General features: G+C 45.3%; 1 protein-coding gene across 5 annotated transcripts; it reads left to right on the top strand.

Annotated features, from left to right (window-relative positions):
- The first annotated feature begins 1,578 nt into the window (after window positions 1-1,578).
- Window positions 1,579-12,766, top strand: LOC142041682 (gap junction beta-6 protein). Of its 5 annotated transcripts, none has more exons than XM_075050769.1 (3): window positions 1,579-1,786; window positions 2,276-2,490; window positions 10,943-12,766. In XM_075050769.1, exon 3 carries the CDS (start codon window positions 10,965-10,967, stop codon window positions 11,754-11,756), a length of 792 nt encoding a protein of 263 aa, XP_074906870.1. In that variant the 5' UTR covers window positions 1,579-1,786; window positions 2,276-2,490; window positions 10,943-10,964; the 3' UTR covers window positions 11,757-12,766. The 5 variants fall into 5 exon arrangements, with proteins under 5 accessions (XP_074906870.1, XP_074906869.1, XP_074906866.1 ...); XM_075050768.1 differs by having other exon boundaries at window positions 2,276-2,393; XM_075050765.1 differs by having other exon boundaries at window positions 1,580-1,786; window positions 2,276-2,349.
- Window positions 12,767-22,509: the final 9,743 nt, after the last annotated feature.

Raw genomic sequence — 22,509 nt, forward strand, 5'->3', positions numbered from 1 at the left:
GGCCATGGAATGGCAGAGGTGGGACACATTTTACTTTTTCAAGGTTACTGAATCAAGCTGGAAGGTGACTGGAGAGGGAACAACACACGAGTTCCAGATGCCTCTTCTAAAGCTTTTCTTACATAAGGAGATGGGCTTCCCCTTTTGCAAAGTGCAGATGCGCGGCCAGGTCTGGAGCTACTTCTCTTCCTCATACACGTTGTACACATGAACCTTGAATGTCATCTGAACACACAAGTCCCACAGAAGTCAGCAAATGCAGGAAGACTCAGGCCTGAGGTATTTATTGCTTGTTTAGCTCAGCGTAGCATCTTATACCTTGGGCCTGGTCCCACAGTTGCTGCAGTGAGCTGACTCCACCTACAACAAGCGCTGGGTCCCCCATGGATGGGGTGTAACTATTGAATGGTCCAAGATAAGAGCTAAGAGTTGGACTAGAAGCTTCCTGAGACCCCTTCCAACATGAATTTTCCTATGGTCCTAACATACAGGTTCTGTGGATCTAAGTGCAAGGGTAAGAAGGGCTGGTGGAGGAAAGAAGAGTGCCGTGGAGACAGAGGCTAATGTTTAAACCACAGCTGATGGCATTTTCTTATCTTTCAAGTAGAAGATTGAGTTGCTCATGCTAGAAATTTCTACGTCTTCCTGAGCATGAGATCAATTAAGCCACTGACTTTTGCAAAAGGGATTATTTTTATTCTAGGAAGTGGAGATAAGGGGCAGAAGAATTTAGCCCTTATACAATATATAGCCCAATGCAAACACATGCATTTTTCACCCAAAGCCTGAGCAAATGTACTGTTGTTGTTGTTGCAGTTGTGCTGTATGTTTTCTTTGGAAATGTAGTTAAGAGGTTAGAAACCATTTATTTAGTTTGATGTGCATGTGTGCAAGATGGAGAATGCAGTTTGGGGCAGGGATTTTTGAACACAAAGTAAATTGTTTCCTCAGCAACTCTCTTCCTTGGAAACAGAAAACTTTCCAAAATAGGTCTTTGCACTGACAAATATCTGCAGCTCCGTGAAAGCCTGCGAGTTTGCAGGGCACTGCTGTAGCATTTCAATCGCACTCGGAAATAAACCTCAAAAAAGCCAGAAACTACCGGCTCTTCCTTCTTTGTTTGGTCAGCAATTCCTTAATGATTTCCAGGAGAAAAGGCCTGGGTTTTTTTTCCGTCCCAAGGCCCTTTTGGATACCTGGATTTGACGTGATGGAAAGAGGACCCTATTATCTTAAATAAATGCGCATTTCCTTTGAAAAAAAAACCCCACACATCTGCTGTTATCGCGATTTGCCTTCTCTCATGCTCTCCCCCTGCAACCTCAAACCAGCTCCCGGGGGGAGGCGGGCGGCGTCCGGCCCCCGGCCGCTTCCCGCCGCCCCCGCGGGTGGAAGACAGGCCCTCCCGCCCGACTCTTCCAGGCTTAGTTCAGCCGTCCCGCCCTTTATTTCGGCCGATTTCCCCTCACGTTCCAAGCCCCGACCTCCATACACCCCCCCTCCCCGAGGCACAGCGGCGGGGATGGGCGCCCGGCTCCGCCCCGGACTCCCCGCCGCCTCCACAGACGGCCCGAGGAGCCGGGTGCGAGCGGAGGCGGGCGAAGGGCGGGTTAAAAGCGGCGGCAGGTGAACGGGGAGGGACCTTAAAGCTCCGGGGCGGCGAGGCTGGGACCGGCCGCTCCTCAGGTACCGCCGTGATCCGCGTTGAGCCCCGCCGCGGCGCCTGGTCCCGGGAGTTCCCGGCGGGGCTGACCTCCACCTGCCGCTGCGGGCATCGCTGAGGCAGGTGAGGGGCGCGGAGGGAGGGGGCGAGCCGCCGGCGGGGGAAGCCGCCGGCGGGGGAAGCCGGTGCTCCGCGCCCGCCGTGAGGCGAGGACCCGGTGGCGGTGGGGGGGCGCGGCGGGGCCCGTCGTCCCCTGTGGTGCTGCCGCCGCCACACTTGTTGCGCCCCAGCGCGGGGCCGCGGCCCTCCGCGGCGGAGCCGGGAGCTGTGGTGGTGCTGCTGCCCGCCGCGGGGAGGGAGCGGGGGCCGCCCTCGGCGGAGGCGGGCCGGGAGCGGCGGAGGGGCGCCGCCTGCGCTCCCCCTTCCCTGTGCCTGACAGGATTTAGCCCCACTCGGCCTGGGAGCTCTCGGTTTCGCTTCCCGAGCTTAAGCATGGGGGGGAGTGCTTGAACCCCGCCACCGGTTATAATTGGGAATACTCCTGTCGCTGTTAATTATGCATTTAACTCCTAACAACCTGTCTCTTTTTTTTAATTCGTATTCTCCCAACAGCTCTTTTAAGCACGTTATGTGAAGTACGCGACCAGCTAAAACACCAAGCAAAATAAAGGCTTCCGCAATTACAGGTAATATGTGACACGCCTACAGATGTGAAGAGAGCTGTGTGAAGGTAAACAGCTTGCATCAGTAAAACTGACAGGTCCTGTGAGCGCTGATCACACACTGGAAACATTCCTCAGAATTACAGGGGGAATAGCAAATGAGAGGTATGAGTCAGAAACAAATGTATTTCTGACTGTCGGGGCTGGATAAGATCACACGAGGAATGAGTGCTGAAGCCCTTAAATAAAATGCGAGGGACGTGTTGGAATAAGGGCAGGAGTGCTTGCTTAGCTGGTGGCAGTAGCTGCTAGCTGATTGTGTTCCTGTGGTGTGCTGAGCATGGCTGTTTGTCCTGACATTGGGCTTTCCTAGGTTGGGTGTTACTTTTCCAATCCCTTGTGTTGAAGAATCTCACTTTTTCTTTTTTTTCCCCAATAAAAGGATTAGTCTCTTTGTCTTGTGCTCCATTAGTTTTCACTGTAGCCTAGAAATACTCTTAAGAGAACAGGCAAGGGGTTGAAAGAAGGAAGTGGCCTTTTGTCTTAAAATGCTCTTTTAAACCCAGTTTTTGCTACTTTGGATGCTAGTGAGATTTTATTGGCTGTGGCTTGTGTGAAATGATATTAGGGTTTGGGCCCAGATCCTGTCTGGGATTACCACAATGTACATGTGTGCACTGAGTTGAGGGCAGAACAAAGTATATTTTCATCCTTGATTTTGTTAAAGAAGTTACATGTGGTTTCTAGTATCTCTTGCTCTCCACTGTCCAGCTTGGAAACCCTGCTTGCCAGATAGGTTGAAGAGCCCCAGAGGAAAGGCAGCAGGCAGAAGGATGTGCACATGATTGTGTTAGGTTTAGCTTAGAGGACAAGGCAATGGTGGGCCAAGCCTCAGCCTGCAAGAAGGAGGCACCTCCATGTGTCAACTAGGCAGTGCAGTGTAATTTTCCAGGTGGGATTTCCAACATGTTTGCAGAGCCATGAGGTTGTACCTCTACAGTACATGTCAGGGTTTCTGGGTGACTTCAGTCCCCAGAAATGTCAGTATTATAATTGGTAGAAGGACTATGTATCACAGAGCTTAAAAATGGAACAATAAAAAGCCATGCATTAAAATATTTCTCTGGAGGAATTAATTCTGTCCTGACAGGGCTAGTTCTCTTAACTTTCTGAAGCTTGGGCCTCTGACTGTGTTGCTCTTTTCCATCCCTTGAAGCATAACCCAAGTAGATTACTTGGACAACCTCATTTAATTTGTACAAAAAGTAATTGTACAGTGAAAAAGGTATAGCAGGCTATCTCAGTAGCTGGAAAGATAGCAGCACTTTGAGATAAAAGTACAAGTTCTTAATAACAGTCATTGCATAAGCTCAGTTGATACCTGTGAGTAAAGAGGATGCTTTACAAGTTGATTCTTTCTGTTATTCATGTCAACAATTTCAATGAAATCAGTGGTCACAGAAACTGCACCAAACAGGAGCATGGGTGGAATCTTTGTTATTTATTTTGACTTTTTTCCTTGTTCTGGTCCTCACTGCTTTCAATTGTTATTTAATGATGACTGGTTAGTTATCTGAAAGGAGGAGAACTGTGACTTTTGCCTGGCTAAAAACCAGTTTGTGTAAGGAAAAACTTGGAGTGATGATATGTGAGGAGAGATAATGTGCTGTCAAAACAGAAGGAATGTGGAAAAAAGGAAATACCTCTCTTATTAGTTAAAAGAAAGTTGAAAACTAATTCTATTCCTTATCTCATACCAATGTTTCCTCCTGTAATAGATTTTTCTTTTTTAGAAAGGAAAAAGTTGTTTTTGTCTTTACTGTTGATGAAAGAAATGATAACAAAATACACACTCAAGGAAAAGCTACGCTGCAGTATGAAGTCCTAGTGTTCGTAAATTTAATTAGCATTTCCAAAAGGGTGCAAGTTCTGTCTGTGTGTGAAACAGGCAGTGACTTGCCAGTTTTGTAGGAAGTGATAACATTGAAGTGGGAGTGGGCAGGTTTGCAGAGGGGATGTAGACATTTGCCTAAGTCTGGGGGGGAGGAAATGGGAATTAAATAACAAGTTTTAAAAAAAAAAAAAAACAAACCATAAAAATGTCATAACTAAAAAGTTGCTATTTTCATGACTGGGAGCAGGGCACAGTGTGTATAAAACTTTATTTTAAAATAGAGGAAATAGGAGAATTGCATCAGTGAAGGCATAGTCCTCAGGAATTTTACTTTCTTTCAAAGTGAAAAATTTAAAGCACATTTTGAAGGGAAGGTGTATGGGGAGAAAATGGCTGATGGGCCAAATTCTAATAGGACTTGTGCTGTCTTTTTATGCCTTCAAGTGTGACTGGCGCTTCTGATTTCCTGTTTTCCACAAGTGGAGTGAAATTTGTGCAGGGATGTTCTGGAGGATGGTAATCCTCCATTTACAGTTGTAGGCTAGTAAAATAGCTATGGGTATTTCCAAACCTGCTTGGAAAATGACTTAAAACTTGTGTAGGGGTGTGAATATGGGACAGTCATAAGGGGGTCATCATGGGTAGAACTGACCCCTTAATGCTGTTGATATTTAACTAGCATACTTTTTTTAACATTTAACTGCATACATATTGGGTCCTAATCTGTTGTGTTAAAGGCCATATCTGTGTTTCACACTGGGTTTAATTAGAGCAAAGAATGCCTTCTGTTTTCATAAACTTGAGTAGAAGAAAAGTACAATGCTTGCAGTGTTCAGACCTGCAACTGTCAGAGGTTTCCTGTTCCTGATTAGTCTTTGCCTGTTCTTGTGTCAAATCAGATATACTGTAATCCCTCTGTCATGGCTCTTCTGTTCTCCAGTTTCCACTCTGATCTGGAGATAGGTGTTCAGAACAAAGTTTAAGAGCTACTAGAGAGAATTGCACAGGCTTTTGTGATTGTTAGACTGCTCTTTTGATCTTTATTCAACTTTTTAGGAAAGAGGTAGAGTTGTTGATATTTCAGTGTGTTCCAGCTGCATGCTTCTTGAAGTTTTTAATATACTGCTGTAACATTAAAATAGCTGGAAGCTGCTTATAATAGTGAAATTAAAATATTTTGGTTGCCAAAGTCTGAGTTCAAAGCTGCATCTTCTTACAGTTTGAACTCTGCATGAAAACTACAGCAATGTAGGGAGCTGTATTCTTTTTCAGGTAGCAGGAATATCCTGGATGATTGAGTTCAAGCTCTGTACTACTTTGAACTAGTACTTATCTGTCTTGGTCCACTGATAACAAAGTATGAGTCTGTGAAGCCTGTAATTGTAGTGGAGCATTTCAGAACAGCACTGTGAGATGGTGAGATATTCTTACCCCCAGTTTAATGTCTGGGAAACTGAGGCATGGGGCAGGCTGACAAATTAGGTAGGAAGTCTGAGAGAGTTAGCAAGTGATTGCTATAGCCTGTATGCCAGACTTTTCTTGGTGAAATAAAAGCATGCTGTCTTTGGAAGATGTTAATCTGTATTTATTAGAGGCTTCTTTGGTTCAGTCCTGGCAGTGCTGCTGTTCTTGTGAAACAGCACCAAAATGAACTCGGCAATAGGAATAACAAAATCTGCACGCTAGCAATTAAGTGCTTGCTCTTTTGCTTAGCAATAAACTAGACCCCAGGTTGGCAGGATGCAGGTATGCTGATACAAAACTGCTGAAATCCAGATTTCTGTATTCTTCAAATCTGAGTATAAAACAGCATATATAGGTCTAAGACACCTTGATGCTGGTTATCAGCCCCTGTATGAGCTAGTGCTCCCAGCATAACTTAGGTCAAGACCTGAAGGGGAAATTGTATTAGCAGTGCCTTTGAATGCATGCTGGACCTCAACATACACCAGTACTTGTCTGAAGTTGGGTCATAAAATAATTTTGGTAATGATCTTGGGTCTGATGCAGTTTAAATGTTCTAAAGCTTTTCTATGGCAAAAATTCTGCGTTAGAACTGCCACTCTCAGACATCTGAGTTATCTTTGTCCCCAGCTTGAGGGTGTGGTGAGTGACACTTGGGACCAGTGCTTTTTTGCTTAAAGGTTGTCTAGGTTAATGCATTCCCATGTGAGATAAAGTGACTTTTATCTTGGCAGACTGCTGATCTTGTATCAGTATCTGGAGGTACTAGTGAAAGGGGTGCACTGCCACACCAAACTGGTAACACTTGGTACACCCTACGCTGAACTTTGATAGGAGTGGAGGTGTCCTGAACACCCTCTACATTTCTGTGTAATTCCAGTAGAGTAAGTAAACTGGTATCCAATTTGTAGCTGTGGGAAGAAGGGTATAATCTGTCTCTGAATTTATGCATTAGTTAGTCTACTGTGGATCTCTTCTTGGATGGGACTCCTAGATGTTCCTATAGCATAAGCAAATATTGTAATACTTGCAAATGACTACTTTTTTTGCTTGATAATATCCTATAGCAGCAAGCAGCATGCTGTGTATGTGAAAGGAATGCGTCTTCTGCTGTTTTTACCTTCACTATATTCTAGTTGTGGGTTGCTGAAGCTGTGGATTTAACCATTGACTAATGATTTTGCAGTATAACAGTCTTTAACAGAGTGAAAAAAGTGTTAATGAGCTGTACTCATAAACACAGGAGCTCAATGATAATTGTCCTCAGTGTTGTGAATTGCAGGGATTTTCACTGGGTGTATGCAGTGTGGTCTGATTGTGGTTTAATGGAGGCTTACAGGAGCTAGCTCTAAAGTAGAAGGCAGTCTAGTCATGGCAGCACAGAGCTCAAAACACTGCCCAGAAGCTGAAGAACTACAGAAATAGTTAAGCTGTAGTTCTCTCTTGCTGCTGTCTAGCCTACAAGTGAAAAAACAAAACAACAAAACCCCAAAGAACCAAACCCAAAACAAAACACCTGCTTATGTGCCTCTCTACACGTTGTGTGATCATGTAGAACTATTTCCCTTGTAACTAACTTTTCAGTGGAACATGGTGATCTTCTATGATAGTTTTGTGGGTTTTTTTAACTCCTACTGTAACAGCCATGTACTATCATGATCCTCTGATTATTGAAATGGAACAGAAGGTTCAGCTGGTAGCAGAACAGAGATCTATGCTGAGGCTTAGAAAGGCTTATTTTCATGCCCAGTAGCAATTTTTTTTTTTTTTTTTTTTAAGGAAAATTTAAAACTTAGGAGGGTTGTTTAAAGCCAGCTACTAGGAAACACTGGGGCTAAAGTATTTGGATGGAATTCAGGCTGCCTGACTATGGCCCTACAGTCTCAACTGTGTCACTGTTCAGGGAGAAGATAGTGAGACTTGACAGGTATCTGATCAGTGCCTATATCACTCTCTGGAGTGTTCCAGAAGTCATATGACTTTCCACCAGCATAAAAACAAGCCTGAGAGGCCATGAGGGTACAGCAAGAAGGGGCAAAGGTTGGTGACTAGCTTGGCAAGCAGCAGGAAAAATAGGGAATGGTGGCAGGAAGACCTGAAGAGATAGTTGGAGGATTTGGAAAGGTAGGTGTGAATGGTGAAGGTGGGAGGGTTTCGGCAGATTTGAAATAAAGGCTTTTTGGGGAAGGAGCGGAAACGTCACTAGGGCAAAAGCCTGCCTCTCCAAAGTGTGGTGGCCTTTTTTGCATCTATCCAGATACAGACATGCTTTTGCTAGAACTGAAGCACCATATTTTGGCTTAGCAAGCACAATATACTCTCAAAGGAGATGGAAAAAGTCAAATGAAGAGTATAGTTTCATGATGTATTATCCTCAGCAATAAAGCTTTGCCGACCCCTCTTCCCCACTGACTGCTCATTCTTACCCATGCTTTGCAATTTGCAGCCTGTTTTTTAAATGAAATTGTGCTTTTCAGATGCTTTGTGGATCTGTGCTGTAAAGCTGTTTGGTGAAATGGATCAGGTTTAAAAAAACCAAAACATACTAGTACTGGGAATAACTTTTGAACAAGCCACTTGGTTTATAATGCACCCCCACAAAGTTGTGGGAGATGGAGAACTACAGTGTGACCTCAGGAGCAAACAGTAATGGGGAAGCATCTTGAGCTAACTTTGCCACTGAAGACAAGGTACCCTTTAACTACATCCTGAGGCACTCATATTTTGAACCTACTTCTGCACAGGGAGACAGGGAGGAGTGATTGCATGAGGAAACAAATCCTTGTGAAGTTGCGGTAACAGAAAGGCAGCAGTGTTGGAGTACAGCAAGAGGTGAAGTGTAAGAAACAGGGCATATGAGGAGGGGATGCACATGTTCCACTTCTCAGCCTTTCACATTGTAAGGAGATAGCTGACAGGCAGAGAGAAGGAACAATGACTGAGAGAAGAAATGCAAAGAGTCTGACATTAAAGGATGGGTGAATGATGTGTGGAATACTACAGTTTGCATGGTGCCAGTCTTCTACAGGATTTATATTCAGATGTGCATAAGTATTTCTAGTCATAATACTTAGTTGTAGCATCATTTTATAAGTACTGTAATTGCAATGTGTGTGTAATAGTAACAGAGAACACTAATAAAATTGTAACTGTTTCTCTGTTTAACGTACAATATTCTCCAAAGCAAATCCTGAAAGAAAGGCTGACTGAAAAATCAGATGGCAGAAAAAGGGGTGGAAACATATACTTGAAAACCTGGCTAGTATGTTTTGTAAGTATCTCTGTTATTAAGGGTCTTTCCTGTGCCCTCATAGGGCTGTTAATCTACAGAGACTTTCTCTGTATCCTAATGAAGAATAAACTTTCTTGGAAAAATAACCTAGCAGGATAGGAAGGTAACTCTGCTTCCAGGACTGTTTTCAGACAGATACAGAGGTAATAGCCCACATAGATTTTGCATACTGAAGGAGGCTCAGGAAAGGTTCTCTCCAGTCTGAAGAAAATCTTGGGTTTCCCCCATTTGGCTTTCACCTCCTGAAGTATAACACCATGCAGTCAACCAACATGATCTGAGGGAAATGTAGTTTATGGAACCAATGAAGGGAGGTTTTACTTAAATTCCAATAACTCAAGAAAAAAAAAGAACCTTGCATTCATATAACAATTAAATGTCCTCATTTTCCCTGAGCTGTTGTGTACTTTGACTGATGCTCTATATTATTGTATGTGATATAATTCTGCTGTAAAGCCAAAGGAAAGATTTTTGACATTACTCAGAATGGGAGTGTGACACGGAAGATAACTGCAACTGTCTTCATTTTCTTCCTCATGCAACGTGACCCAGCTCAGAGTCAGGAAAATCTTAAGAATTCTGTTAACATGATGGATGTGATGGCCTTTGTGCCAGTGGCTGCTCTTCTCTAGAAACCTTGAAAATGTGATTCTGCTTATTGGTGCCCTGTGCTGTAAATGCCAAAGAAAGATGTTTTCTGAGATGCAAATTAATTAACAAAGTTGAAAAATTAAAACCTTCATGAGGAATTTCAGAGCAAAGATACCTGTGAGCACTTCTAGAGCATCCTGGCTAATAGGCATAAGAAATGCTGGTTTCTTGAATTCAGAGTAGCTTGCAAACTAGCTTTCTATAAATCCATCTGAAGTGGAGGGGTGGGGGGAGGTGGACTGAAATGTCTCTGAATGGTCTCTGTGAAAGGCTGTTGTTTGTGGAAGCTGAGCAAACCCAGACAATTGTGGAGTTCCTGGGGAGGTATGTGGGAGACAAAGGTGAAATCCTTTAATTCATTACAGTCACAGTACTTTGAAACTATATGCTTCTGTTGAAAAGTCTCTGAGCTACTGCTGGCCTGTCTGAACTCTTCAAATGTTGACTTTAGCACTCTGCCAGCCTCTGAAATGTCTCCTCTATTCTAGGAGTAACGCAGTCTGTGTTACAAGGGGAAAAAAAAAAAAATCACCTGACAGGCATTGACAATGAAGGAGTCTTTGTCTAGTTACCCTAGGCTCTCTTTATAGTTAGTGGAGAGAAACACAACTTCGGGATGAATCTTTAAGCACTGATTTTTAAGCATCCAACTCAAAATGAGATTGATAATGACAAAGACTTCACCTTCATTGCCTCAAGCTATTACAGAATTTGCTTCGACTAACAATAGAGCCCTAGGTTATCCAGACCTGCTGCTCATGGGAGGTGCAGAGCATCAGCAGCAGTTCCTCAAGGTCTGTCTTTATTGCTGGAATGTACTCATGAAAATGTTGTTTACTAAAGCTAAGGATGGGCCAACTTGGCTTAATTCATATAGGAATTCTAGCTGTCTAACACGTTAATTTTTAACATAACACCTACCTTACTTTTGGCTGATGTCATCTTCTATTCTTTTGTTACTCTTACCAGACTACTAGAAGTTGTAGCTTTTAATTTAAGACTGTTTTCATCAAATTCCCCTGTCTGCTTTTCCTACTTAATGTGGCTAATAGCTGTTTTCAGTTGGCAAATATACGTAGAAGTCAAATGAATGTGATACTATGTGTGTAATCAAGTAATGAAATATTACCTGCTGGTACATGATTAGATCATTATTTATGACTGCTTATAGGTAAGCCCACTGCGTCAACAAAATGTTACCGTGGCCAATGGATATGCTGCAGTTATGTGATACTCTCTTTATTTTATACCACATGCTTGATGGTATTTGTTTCCTGTCTTGATTAATTGTAGATTGTTTATTTGTCTTGTCTTAGGTCAGACGATTAAAAGAAGAGAATGGATTGGGGAGCTCTGCATACCATTTTAGGAGGTGTGAATAAGCACTCCACCAGCATCGGGAAGATATGGCTCACAGTCCTGTTCATCTTCCGTATCATGATCCTGGTTGTGGCTGCAGAGAGAGTTTGGGGAGATGAACAAGATGACTTTATCTGCAACACTCTGCAACCTGGTTGCAAGAATGTTTGCTATGATCACTTTTTCCCTATCTCTCACATCAGACTCTGGGCCCTGCAGCTGATCTTTGTTTCCACACCTGCGTTGTTGGTGGCAATGCATGTAGCTTACAGGAGGCATGAGAAGAAGAGGCAGTTCAGAAAGGGAGACCAGAAATGTGAATACAAGGACATCGAAGAAATCAGAAAACAGAGGTTTCGTATTGAGGGCTCCTTGTGGTGGACATACACTAGCAGCATCTTCTGCAGACTGGTCTTTGAAGCAGTCTTCATGTATGCGTTTTATTTCATGTACGATGGGTTCCGAATGCCTCGCTTAATGAAGTGTAATGCTTGGCCCTGCCCCAACACAGTAGACTGCTTTGTTTCTCGACCCACTGAAAAGACAGTGTTTACTATTTTCATGATTGCTGTGTCCAGCATTTGCATTCTTTTAAATGTGGCTGAGTTATGTTACTTACTGACAAAATTTTTTCTCAGAAGGTCTAAAAAAGCTGGAAATGCAAAACATCACCCCAACCATGAGAATAAGGAAGAAACCAAACAAAATGAAATGAATGAGTTAATATCTGATAGCTGCCAGAACACAGTTATAGGATTTTCAAGTAGCTAAGGTGGTGTCAATGCTGGTGTTCACTCTTTTTGGAGTGAATGTTCTTTGTTTAAAGGCTGCAAATTAAATTTGTTATATGGAACAATTTAAGTTGGGTGAGACTTTGATATGTAGTGCCAGGTCTCAATTATGCACATGTCTGAAAAAAGTCAGGGCAGCCTAAACATGTGAAAATTGTGTGAGTATTAAATGGGAAAGTGTATCTTCCTATGAGTACCCTTACAAGCTGACTATGACAAGTGGGAAACCCACTAATATCTTCATGCTGACACAGCTCCTGAAAACTACATGCAACAGCAATAAGAACAAATTTCTTTCTAAGCTAGATATTCTAGTATTACAAGATGTTTTGTAATAGTGATAGTTTTTACTTGTGAACTGCCAAAATATTTTTCTAAAATCTAAGATTCCATGTTACTTAAGGTGTTATAGTACACTACTGACTGTTTTGTTTCTTAACCAGGCATATGCAGACAAACCCTGTAATGCCATATTCATAGGGAGGGCACAATGCTAGGCTACATATTTACAGCTTTGCAAGCACTGCTTGAGTCTGGACAGGTAGCTTGAGACACTTGCGTACACACTGCTAGCTGTAGGGGAAGTTGTATGAAAGCCCATCACATGTAGTGTGGATAATTGAGATAGCTAGGTCCCCAGTGCAAAGTCATGCACTAAAACCAGCATGACAGTATAGATACAGCCTAAGTAGACTTGCTTTAAACATCTAGCAGACCTGGTAATCTTATCAATCTTTTAATTGCATACTTCGAGTTTTATTGCCACATACATAACTTTATGTAAATGTTTATTTCTCTAATGTGTTAGCTGTATTTGTTTCTTTATGCTATATCACATCATGGAACTTTGGTTTTGATTTGTTTGCTTTTTGTGTGGTAGACTGATGGTGCTGTTATGAAACTAGGGACTCTTTGGTTTGAAGCACATGGAAAAGTATCACTGGAAACAGAACAAGTCTTCTGAATAAAAGGAAAACACTTTAACCTTTCTCAACGAAGTGAGTCTATATGTGAATGCTGTTGAGGCCTTAAGCAGGAAAGATGCTTATGAAAAACTGTTTTCAAGCAGGGACTTTGCATCCAAAGTGTGCATAGCCCATACACACCCCTCGTTCGCAGCCAGAGCACTGATGCCCTAATTCTGTTGTCCATACTCTAGTGGAGGTACACATGTAACTCCTGAGTGCACGGGAGTATGTGCTTGTGGGAGGGCCATGCTGTTGAAAGCATGGGATGCTGAAGGTGAAAGAGATGGGTGTGGTACAAGACCCTAGCTATAGAGTCTTGTCTGTTTCCTATTTTGAATCACTGACCGCCATGATAAAAATGTCATGGGTACACTGACCTCAGCAGAGTTGGGTTTTTTTTTTTGTTTGGGTGTTTGTTTTGTTTTTAACACCAGTGCAAATGGATTAGCCTCATTGTTTTTGTATCACAGAGCTACTCTTTCAAAGGGCCATAACAAAGAGCAGGAGCAGAGACTACACTCAGTGTGGTTTTCTTCCTGCTGTTGTATCACACTTTTTCTTACAGGTGCCAGCACAGCTTTGTGTGTGTCCATGCTGTAAGTGGGTATGGGTTGGTTGGTTTTATGTGTGGCTGGTAGTACACTAACAGGGTGCAGGCACAAGCCACAGGAGCGAGAAAATACCTAGTCAGCTCTGTTTCTGCATGCGGGCCTGAGCTGAGCACTGTCATTTATCTATTCTCTTCCACTGGCAAACTCCTGATCTTTCCTGCCTTCACAGCACATTTTCTTTTTTAATTGCTGTTGTGAAAAGAAGTTGCTGCTAGTCTTATGAACATGTCTATCAGCAAGCTTGAGGAAAAAATATACCTAGAACTGTATAATATGTGCTTCTGTTGTTCTCTGTGCAGACTGAAAATACAAGCAGAAGTGAAAAGTAGGCATTGTTCCTGGTGGCCCCACCATGGCTCCCTCTCCAGGCTCCATATTCTGCTGTGGCAATGGTTTAAACCTTTACTTAATGGAACTGCTCCCTTAGAGTCAGAAAGGTGGGTGCTCAGGCTGTACCTCACCAGATCACCCCCCAGTCTGCCCCAGGGGGAAACAGGGCTCAGGCCTTGCATTGTGCTGGTCCCAGGGTGTGGAGACAGCTACTTCTGTTCCAGAACTGTGTTTCACGGAGCAACTCGAGCTATGGACTTTCATCCAGGGCATGCTGTGAATCATGTGCCATATAGGGAATACAAATGGAGATCAGTTAATGATTATGCCTGATTGTGTCTCACCACTTTTAGTGATCAAATTGAAATAGCCCCATGCTGAATGTTGATAAACCTGGAAAATACCTTAAGGCAGATACATTTTCCTCAAATGTAGGAGTGGTAGCTTTTCTTGGTCTATGATAAAGCGTAGGCCTGCTAAACCCCAAACAGGGATATGACAATAGCGCTCTCTATGGTATTTTCATTTTCTGCTTAGAAGTTTTCAGACAGTTTTTATTCCAGCAGTTGGATTTTTCTAGATCAGTTGCATGTCTGTTGTTATTTTAAGCCTAGATAAGTGGGCAAAGCTTAAAAGAAGAAACTGGGCGTACGTGGTCCTTTGTGCGCCCACACAGCTGTCTGCATGGCCGTGCTGTAAATGGGTTTGGGCTGGTTGGATGTTTCCTGGATGATAGCAGGACCTGGTAAGGTGCAGTCAAGGAACACCGCCCTGCTGCTGGCGTGTCCTGGCAGCCAGATGGGTCAGGAACAAATGTGCCAGTCCCTGTCCAACCTATGTCAAGGGCAACTGTAAATCAAAAAGATGGAGTTTATCCAAGGCTTCACTAGTGCTAAGTCATTGACTTGGCAGGGAAGACCAGTTGCAACTGAGATGTGTTTGGCTGGGATGTTTGGTTTTTTTTTTTTCCTGTCACACTATGTGCAACCCTAATTATGGACACTCTCCTTTATCTGAAACATCCCCTGACTTCTGTTACTGCCAAGGAAAAGTCCCTGACAGTTTCAGTGCCCTCTTTAAATAATTCCTTGTCTCCCATTGTGTTAGACTGGAGTAGATGGCATCGTGAGGAAATGGCAGCTTTCAGTGTCTTGTTTCTCCAAGTCACCCCCCCACTGCCTGCTGCATCCTGTGGCCTGAGCAGAGGAGGCAGCTGTGTTTGGCGGGTGGTGGTTAACCCCTTCTGCAGGGAAAAGCTGAGCTGCTTTTCTTGATTTCAGACCTCCTGCATCTTCGCAGGCTGGCTCGGGCTGCTCTGAACCGCAGAGCACACCCACTCCCAGCCTTTCTCTGTGCCTGGTCTTGCTCCTGCCTCATAGGCATCCCCCGGGGAGAGGGTCTCCTTCCCCCCCCCCCCCCCCCCCCCCCGCAATCTCAGACCCACTGGTGACCAGCAGTTTGTACTGTACTGGCACCGCCATCACCCTGTGGTAGTTCAGCCAGTTTCTCTGATGGCAGATGGCTTAATTGTCCCTGCCCGTCCCTGCTGCGTCTCCCCACCCTGTGATTTCCCCTTTGTTATGCCTGGGGCAAAGATTGCTTAAACAGGCTGTGGTGCAAAACGATTAATCAGAGTCGATTAATCAGAGCCTCTGGAAAAGCTCTCTTGCAAACTCCCCGCAGTCCCTCCCACCCCTCTATTGCTTTCCAGTCAAACAGGCAGGAACCCTGACCACCTATGGGCACAGCACCAGGGTCTGCTGGACTCTGTTCCCATTACGCACAACAGCTTTTGATTCCAGCCCCACTGCATGCCCTCCTCCATCCCTCGCTCTTCCTCTCAGCCCAGCCTCCCTGCGACTTTGGCTTTGTTTTTCCATTGACCTAAGCCCTTCCCAGCAACCCTGCATGCCAAAGCGCTAGAAGCAAATGAGACCAGTTGCGGGATGGTCTGAACCCGCTCTCCTCCTTTTGCATAGTTAGGCTGCCTGCCCTACCTCACCTACTGCAGCCGCAGCTCTTTGCTGCCAAGTCGGAGTGAGTTCAGCTCCCCCAGCCCCTCTGCCGAGCGGAGACTCTGCTGGTGCGTGCCGTGCCGGCCCAGCACCTCTCCCACCCTCACCCTGTCATGGCGTGCTGGAAAGCACTACTGCAGCCAACACGAGGCAGACCTCTGCTCCCCATTGCTTGGTATGTTTTTCTATTACTGCTGTTACCTCTATTTCCTTTAGTGAACTAAGGCTTTATTACAGTGTTCCTGAAATAAATCTATTCCATAGAAACATAAAATAGTTTGGGTTGGAAGGGACCTTTAAAGGTCACCTAGTCCACCCCCCCCGCAATGAGCAGGAACATCTTCAGCTAGACCAGGTTGCTCAAAGCCCCATCCAACCTGGCCTTGAACATTTCCAGGGATGAGGCATCTACCACCTCTCTGGGCAACCTGTTCCAGTGTTTCACCACCCTCATCCTAAGAAAATGTCTTCCTTATATCTAGTCTAAATCTACCCTCTTTTAGTTTAAAACCATTACCCTCTGTCCTATTGCAACAGGCCCTGCTAAAAAGCTTGTTCCCATCTTCCTTATAAGCGCCCTTTAAGTACTGAAAGGCTGCAATAAGGTCTCCCTGGAGCCTTCTCTTCTCCAGGATGAACAACCCCAACTCTCTCAGCGTTTCCTCACAGGAGAGGTGTTCCATCCCTCTGATCATATTTCTGGCCCTCCTCTGGACCCGCTCCAACAGGTCCATGTCTTTCCTGTGCTGAGGACCCCAGAGCTGGATGCAGTACTGCAGGTGGGGTCTCACCAGAGCAGAGTAGAGGGGCAGAATCCCCTCCCTTGACCTGCTGGCCACGCTGCTTTTGATGCGGCCCAGGATACGGTTGGCTTTCTGGGCTGAAGTGCACATTGCTGGCTCATGCACAGCTTTTCATCCACCAGTACCCCAAGTCCTTCTCAGCAGGGCTGCTCTCAATCCCTTCATCTCCCAGCCAGTATTGATACTGGGGGTTGCCCTGACCCAGGTGCAGGACCTTGCACTTGGCCTTGTTGAACCTCATGAGGTTCACATGGGCCCACTTCTCAAGCTTGTCCAGGTCCCATCCCTTTCCTCAGATATGTCAACCGCACCACTCAGCTTGGTGTCACCTGCAAACTTGCCAAGGGTGCACTCAATCCCACTGTCTATGTCATTGATGAAGATATTAAACAGCACTGGTCCCAATATGGACCCCTGAGGGACACCACTTGTCACCGATCTCCATCTGGACATCGAGCCATTGACCGCTACCTTCTGGATGCAACCATCCAACCAATGCCTCATCCATCAGGGTCCACCCATCGAATCCATATCTCCCCAATTTAGAGAGAAGGATGTTGTGGGGTACGGTGTCAAAGGCCTTACAGAAATCCAGATAGATGACATGCGTAGCTCTTCCCTTGTCCCCTGATGTAGCCACTCCATCACAGAAGGCCACTAGGCTGATCAGGCAGGACTTGCCCTTGGTGAAGCCATGCTGGCTGCCTCAAATCACCTCCATGTACCTTAGCATAGCTTCTAGGAGGATCTGTTCCATGATCTTCCCAGGCACAGAGGTGAGGCTGACAGGTTGATAGTTCCCAGGGTCATCCTTTCTGTTGTTTTTAAAAATGGATGCAATTTCTGTTCTTCATAAAGTAGCACGTGCTGCCTTGCTGGCGCTTTCCATTGTCACTAGGTGACCATGGCATAGCAAGATGAAGAGGTGCCCAGCAGCCACCCTGGGAGAAGATTCCCTGTTGTGTTTATCTGAGTAATGATCACTCACAGCTCAGCTTCTAGCTCATAGATTGTGTTTATTGATTTGCAGCAAAAGGAATAGCTGGGGTCCTGGGTTAAGAGCGATCATGCTGCTTCTTGTCTTTATTACCTGATGCTCGCTGAGCTGCTCTTGCCATGGCGCGAAGGCAAAGGCAGGCTTTTAAGAGTTCTCCATGCACATTTTGAGTTCTTTGGTGTGTGATCATCACGGACAAATTTCTGCTGTGCTCGCAGAGAGCACGGCCTCTGAAACCAGAGAGACTGTTGGATCTGAGATCCTACACCATACTGTAGGCCACTGCTCTCCCCTCAGGTGGGCCTGTGGGCAGAGACCATCTTCACCATCTCTGCAGCGAGAACACTACCACTGTAATAGCCTTTCCCCTGCCAGAGATAGCACGTATACCCATCTCCCTGCACAGCTCTGTATTGTCAGGCTTGTATTTCTCAGGTCAGGCATGTAGAAGTGACTGGCCTTCTTTTCCACTTCCACAGAAGCCAAAAATTTGCCAGCCTCACCAAAAAAGATGGGGGTGGGGTGCAAATAACACTTCTGCAATTTCCCACCTCCCCGGCCCTGCACCCTTGATGCTCGTTGTGGAGCATGACTGCTTCTTCAGCGTGCACCCACAGCTGGGTGGCTCGGGTGGGTTTCTCTGCACAGAAGCACCCAACGCTTCGTCTGACACACAGAGCAGTGGGCAGGTGGGTCCGTGGGAGGAGGAGACAGGGAGAGGTTCTTGCAAAGCCCTGACTCAGCCATCAAGCCCTAGCAAGGGCCCCCATCGGCACCCTGCTTCACCCCTGCCAAGAGGGACACGGACAGGACTGCCGCTCCCTGCGCCTTGTCACCACCCCGCTACCACCCGCCTCTGCCACTGGGGCACCCGTCTACGCCAGAATTCCTACTTCGGCCTCCTGCCGCCCGTCGATGCTGCGAAAATCACGTCAGCTCTTTCTGCAAGCTTGCAGATGTTTCAAGGCCAGATCCAAAGCTCCTCACTGTCACTCAGCAAATCCCTGTTGATTCCAGCGGGCTTGGGCCATGCCCGTAGGAAGGGTGTAACCCCTTAAACGCGCTGCAATACCACTCAGCCACTTCCTGCACAGCCCTTTTACAACACCAGGCTCCATCTCACGCAGCAGCTATTACCTCCTCGCAGCAGATCTACAAACCAGCCAAATAATTCCCCGTTCGGGACGTGCCCACCTGCCGCAGGCAGCAACGCTGCCCCGGCGCCGTGCAGACCAAAGTGTCCACGCTGACACGCGGTCATGGTTTCAACAACCATTTTAGCTGTTTCCAGTGATTTGCTGGTGGCCAAAGAAAAGAGTTTATTACTCAGAGAATGGGGGGTACAACTCCCTAAAATGGTTTGACTCTTAACAAATCTTTCTCTACTGGCTTGGATCTTGGGTAGCCCTTTACTTGTGTACGAGCCCACAAATCAGAGAAGCTTGGGGCAGCAAGGTCAGTAAAGGAGGAGGCTTTTACACCCTACCAGCTCCTGACCCGCCAGGACTCCTGATCTGTAGGAATTAGGCTGTTTTACTTCCTTCAGACCCAGGGGCAGAGGTCGTTATGCTCTTAACTCTCCAGGGCAGCGTGGTGCTGCCTTTCTGTGTCATCAAAACCATAGTGGAATCCTGCCTAATCTAATTTCTCCTGGTACCTTAAACCACCACCCCCTTGTTATCTTTTACGTGATGCACTTCTTAGGCCAGGGACCCATCTGAGTGATGTCTTGGGGACATCTGGGAAATTTAGGGAATTATTAAATAACAATGATAACAATGACGACAACATCATATAAAGCACGACGATGACCTCAAGAAAGAATCGGACTGTGTCCTTTGATGCTGCTTATGATAAATGAAAAGTCTGGAAAGAAAAGCAACTGGTGGACCCTGTGGCCCAGTTAAAATTCCCTGTATATCCCTGGGGCTGAAGTTCACAACAGTGAAACGCGGACTGACTCTTGCAGCTTTTAGCCAGACCGAGCTGACACAGGAGGGAGAAATTAATCCTGTTATTAGGGCTGATGGCTTGAGTTTAATTGAAACATCTCCCAGGTAGGCAGACAGTATGTGTTCAGCTGGGGGTAATAAAAATTGGTTTAAAAGCATCCAACAGAGCTTTAATAGACTGTCTGAAAAAAATGCCACACTCACGGTTACTCAGTTTCCATTTTTTTATTTAGTCAAAATTTAACGAATTTGCCAGTCCCTGCAAAGTTTCCCAGTGCAGATAAAGCTTGAGTAGCAAGCAGGAACGCTTATGTCTCACACACTGCAGCCATCCGGATGGGGCTGAATCCGGCTCCGACCCTGCAGTTCCTCGGTCAAAGGGAGGAATAATAATAATAATAATAATAATAATAATAATAATAATAATAATAATAATAATAATAATAATAGCTTGTATTAACACAGAATAAATGCAGCAGAAATTAGAATTCCCAGCAAATGCTTAAAACTCTGGCTTGAAGATTCAGTTTTATTTTGGCATCTCTGATAACTATTTATGTTTAAAGGGATATTTTCACCAGAAGAGGCTGGTGGAAGACAAAATCATCAGATGATGAGAGAGAATTAGTTGAGATCAGAGGATTAAGTCACTTTGGGGGAAGATCATTTTAGCAGTCACACAATGGTAGGTGGAAAATAAAATTCACTTCAAGGAAAAATTTGAACTCACCACCCAACTCCCTGGTTTCCAGTGACCTGAACTCCTTCAGGAGCGGGAGCTGGCCAGGCTGGCACTTCAGTCAGCTCTGCCCTGTGCCCAGAGGTGGTAGAGAAAAAACCCCAAATATTTAGATGTATAAAGAAGGAAATTCATAATGGAATCAATAATTATGTCACCCAATTGTGCTGGCAGGTGGGGGGCAGGTTCAGCTATTCGCGGGGGGTCAGAGACAGGCGGGATTTGGTCTCGAAGACGTGTGTGCCTTCTGGCACGAAGCTGGAAGGTGTGCCCACACCCAGCAGAGGTGAGGGGTGATGGCCAGAGACACCTTCCTATTTCTTGGTCCCTGTAAGGAAAACAAGGGACATCACTAAGAGTCTTTTTCACTTGTCACAGACATATGAAACCGATAACCTGGAACCGTGCTGTGTGATATTTCACCAGAATTAGGGGTGAAAGGGGAATACTGCATAACTCAGGTTTCCCTTCTCACAGCCAAGGGGGATAACCTTGATCACAAGATTATTTTTGTGTTTATCCACTGCTTATTGCAAAACAAAAAGTTGTGCTGAGGCTTCCTGCAGAGGGAGAGCCTGACCTGCCAAACTGCCGTCCCCACTTTCTCCCTCCCTCCGGCATTTCCCTTCTTCTTCCCCACACCGAGTTGGGGCTGACATGAGGGGAGGCCCCTTCTCCACCCCCCGGCCCCTCCAGTGACACCAAAAAGAGGAGCTGTGGGTGAACTTGCAGGTCATAGTGGAAGGCACCTTGTGAATTCAAGTGCCTGGAGGGCTGGGTGGCAGCTGGGTGGGGGTTTTCTTTATTGCAGCTCTGAACGTAGGTGTCTGATATTTATTTAAATCTATGAAGTACCTAAATAGTCTCTTGGAACTTGTCCCAAAACCTATCTAACCCCTTTATCGCTGCTTAGGAAAACCTTGATTAGCAATCAAAGTTTTTGGCAGTCAAAGACATCCTACCAGCTACTCAGGAACACAAGGGAGTTCTTTAGACCCGCCACTGCCTCTGGAGACTGGCCCAAAGGACAATAGAGCTGCATGGTCTTGCGACATGGTCTCGTTCACTCATGATTCACCAGCTTAATTTACTCCTCAGCAAGCTAACTCTCACTCTTGGTTTTTTTTAACAGTTCTAGTATTATACAGCCTCCTTCACCAAAGAGCTGGAAGGCATTATCCAATTGACCACTGAAAAATTAATCACTGAAGAGCAACCACCTATTAAACATGATTAAAAAACAGCAGTAAGTGCATTTTTTCCTAATGGATCTGTTAGGAAGAAACGTTACTTTTTTCCACAGGCACAAACCAAGCAAAAAAACGTAAATACCAGAAATGAGAGGTCCCACAGACCAATCTGCAAGTCTGAAGCAGAATTAATTTCACCTGGGTCACACGTGAGGTGTATTTGTCTGACATGGCATGCTTGAAAGATAAGGGCTATCTGGTTTTGCTTGGGCTTTTTCTATAGCAGAAAAGCTGTTTGGATTAACTAATTTTATATTTATCTTGATAAATTCCTGAAAAGTTCCTGTGGTAGATATGCTTCTGTTAGTCTAAAGCTTGTATACATTATTTTAGCTTAATATGGTAAACAATCAGTGCTGCTAAACCAATTTGAACATTGGATAAACTCTCAGCACTAGCCAAGCCCAGGAACACTGTCAGCAAAAGCCTGGATACATGTTATTTTCAGGATTAGTTATCACTTTTGGAGGCAAGTTCTTAAATTCATCTCCCGAAACCATGCTCAGGTCAGTTTTCCACTTGTGTGGACACACACAACATGGTTCCTCAGGACACACTTCGGTGAGGCACCTCTGAGAGCTTTCCCCCTCGGCCCCCAGCATGGCTGCCGGGTGCCCTCAGGACACTCCATCCCTTCTGCACCACAAACCCACCCTCACGAGGAAGGAGCCACTGACGTCCCCAGAGGATTTTGTCAGTGTGCTGCAGACATGCCTGCGTGTGCTTGGGCATGATCTGGCACCTCACAAAATGCCTGCTTTCCTAATGGAGCTGGCTGGATAGTTGTCTATCCGTCTGGGTGCGTCTGTCTCCCAACAAGGAGACCCAGACCTGTATTTCCTTTAGACTGCAGGGTTCAATCCCACATTTCTCCTTCAATTCTACACCTCCAGCAATCCCACATCTCTCCTTCCCGAGGTTGGTGGTCAATTGTGGAGGCAGGGAAGGAAGAAGGGACATTATTCACTCTTGTGGGACATGGCACAGAAGGACAGAGAGCAAGCAAGACAGGTCCTGACTCATCTGGTGGTTAAGATTGGCAGCTAGGAAAGCATAATGCTACTTCTG

This window comes from Buteo buteo, chromosome 18 (genome assembly GCF_964188355.1).
Source record: "Buteo buteo chromosome 18, bButBut1.hap1.1, whole genome shotgun sequence".
In the NCBI taxonomy this organism is placed as follows: domain Eukaryota; kingdom Metazoa; phylum Chordata; class Aves; order Accipitriformes; family Accipitridae; genus Buteo; species Buteo buteo.

Bases quoted from the DNA above. Each gene is read 5' to 3' on its own strand.
- LOC142041682 (XM_075050769.1), top strand. From the start codon at position 10,965: ATGGATTGGGGAGCTCTGCATACCATTTTAGGAGGTGTGAATAAGCAC.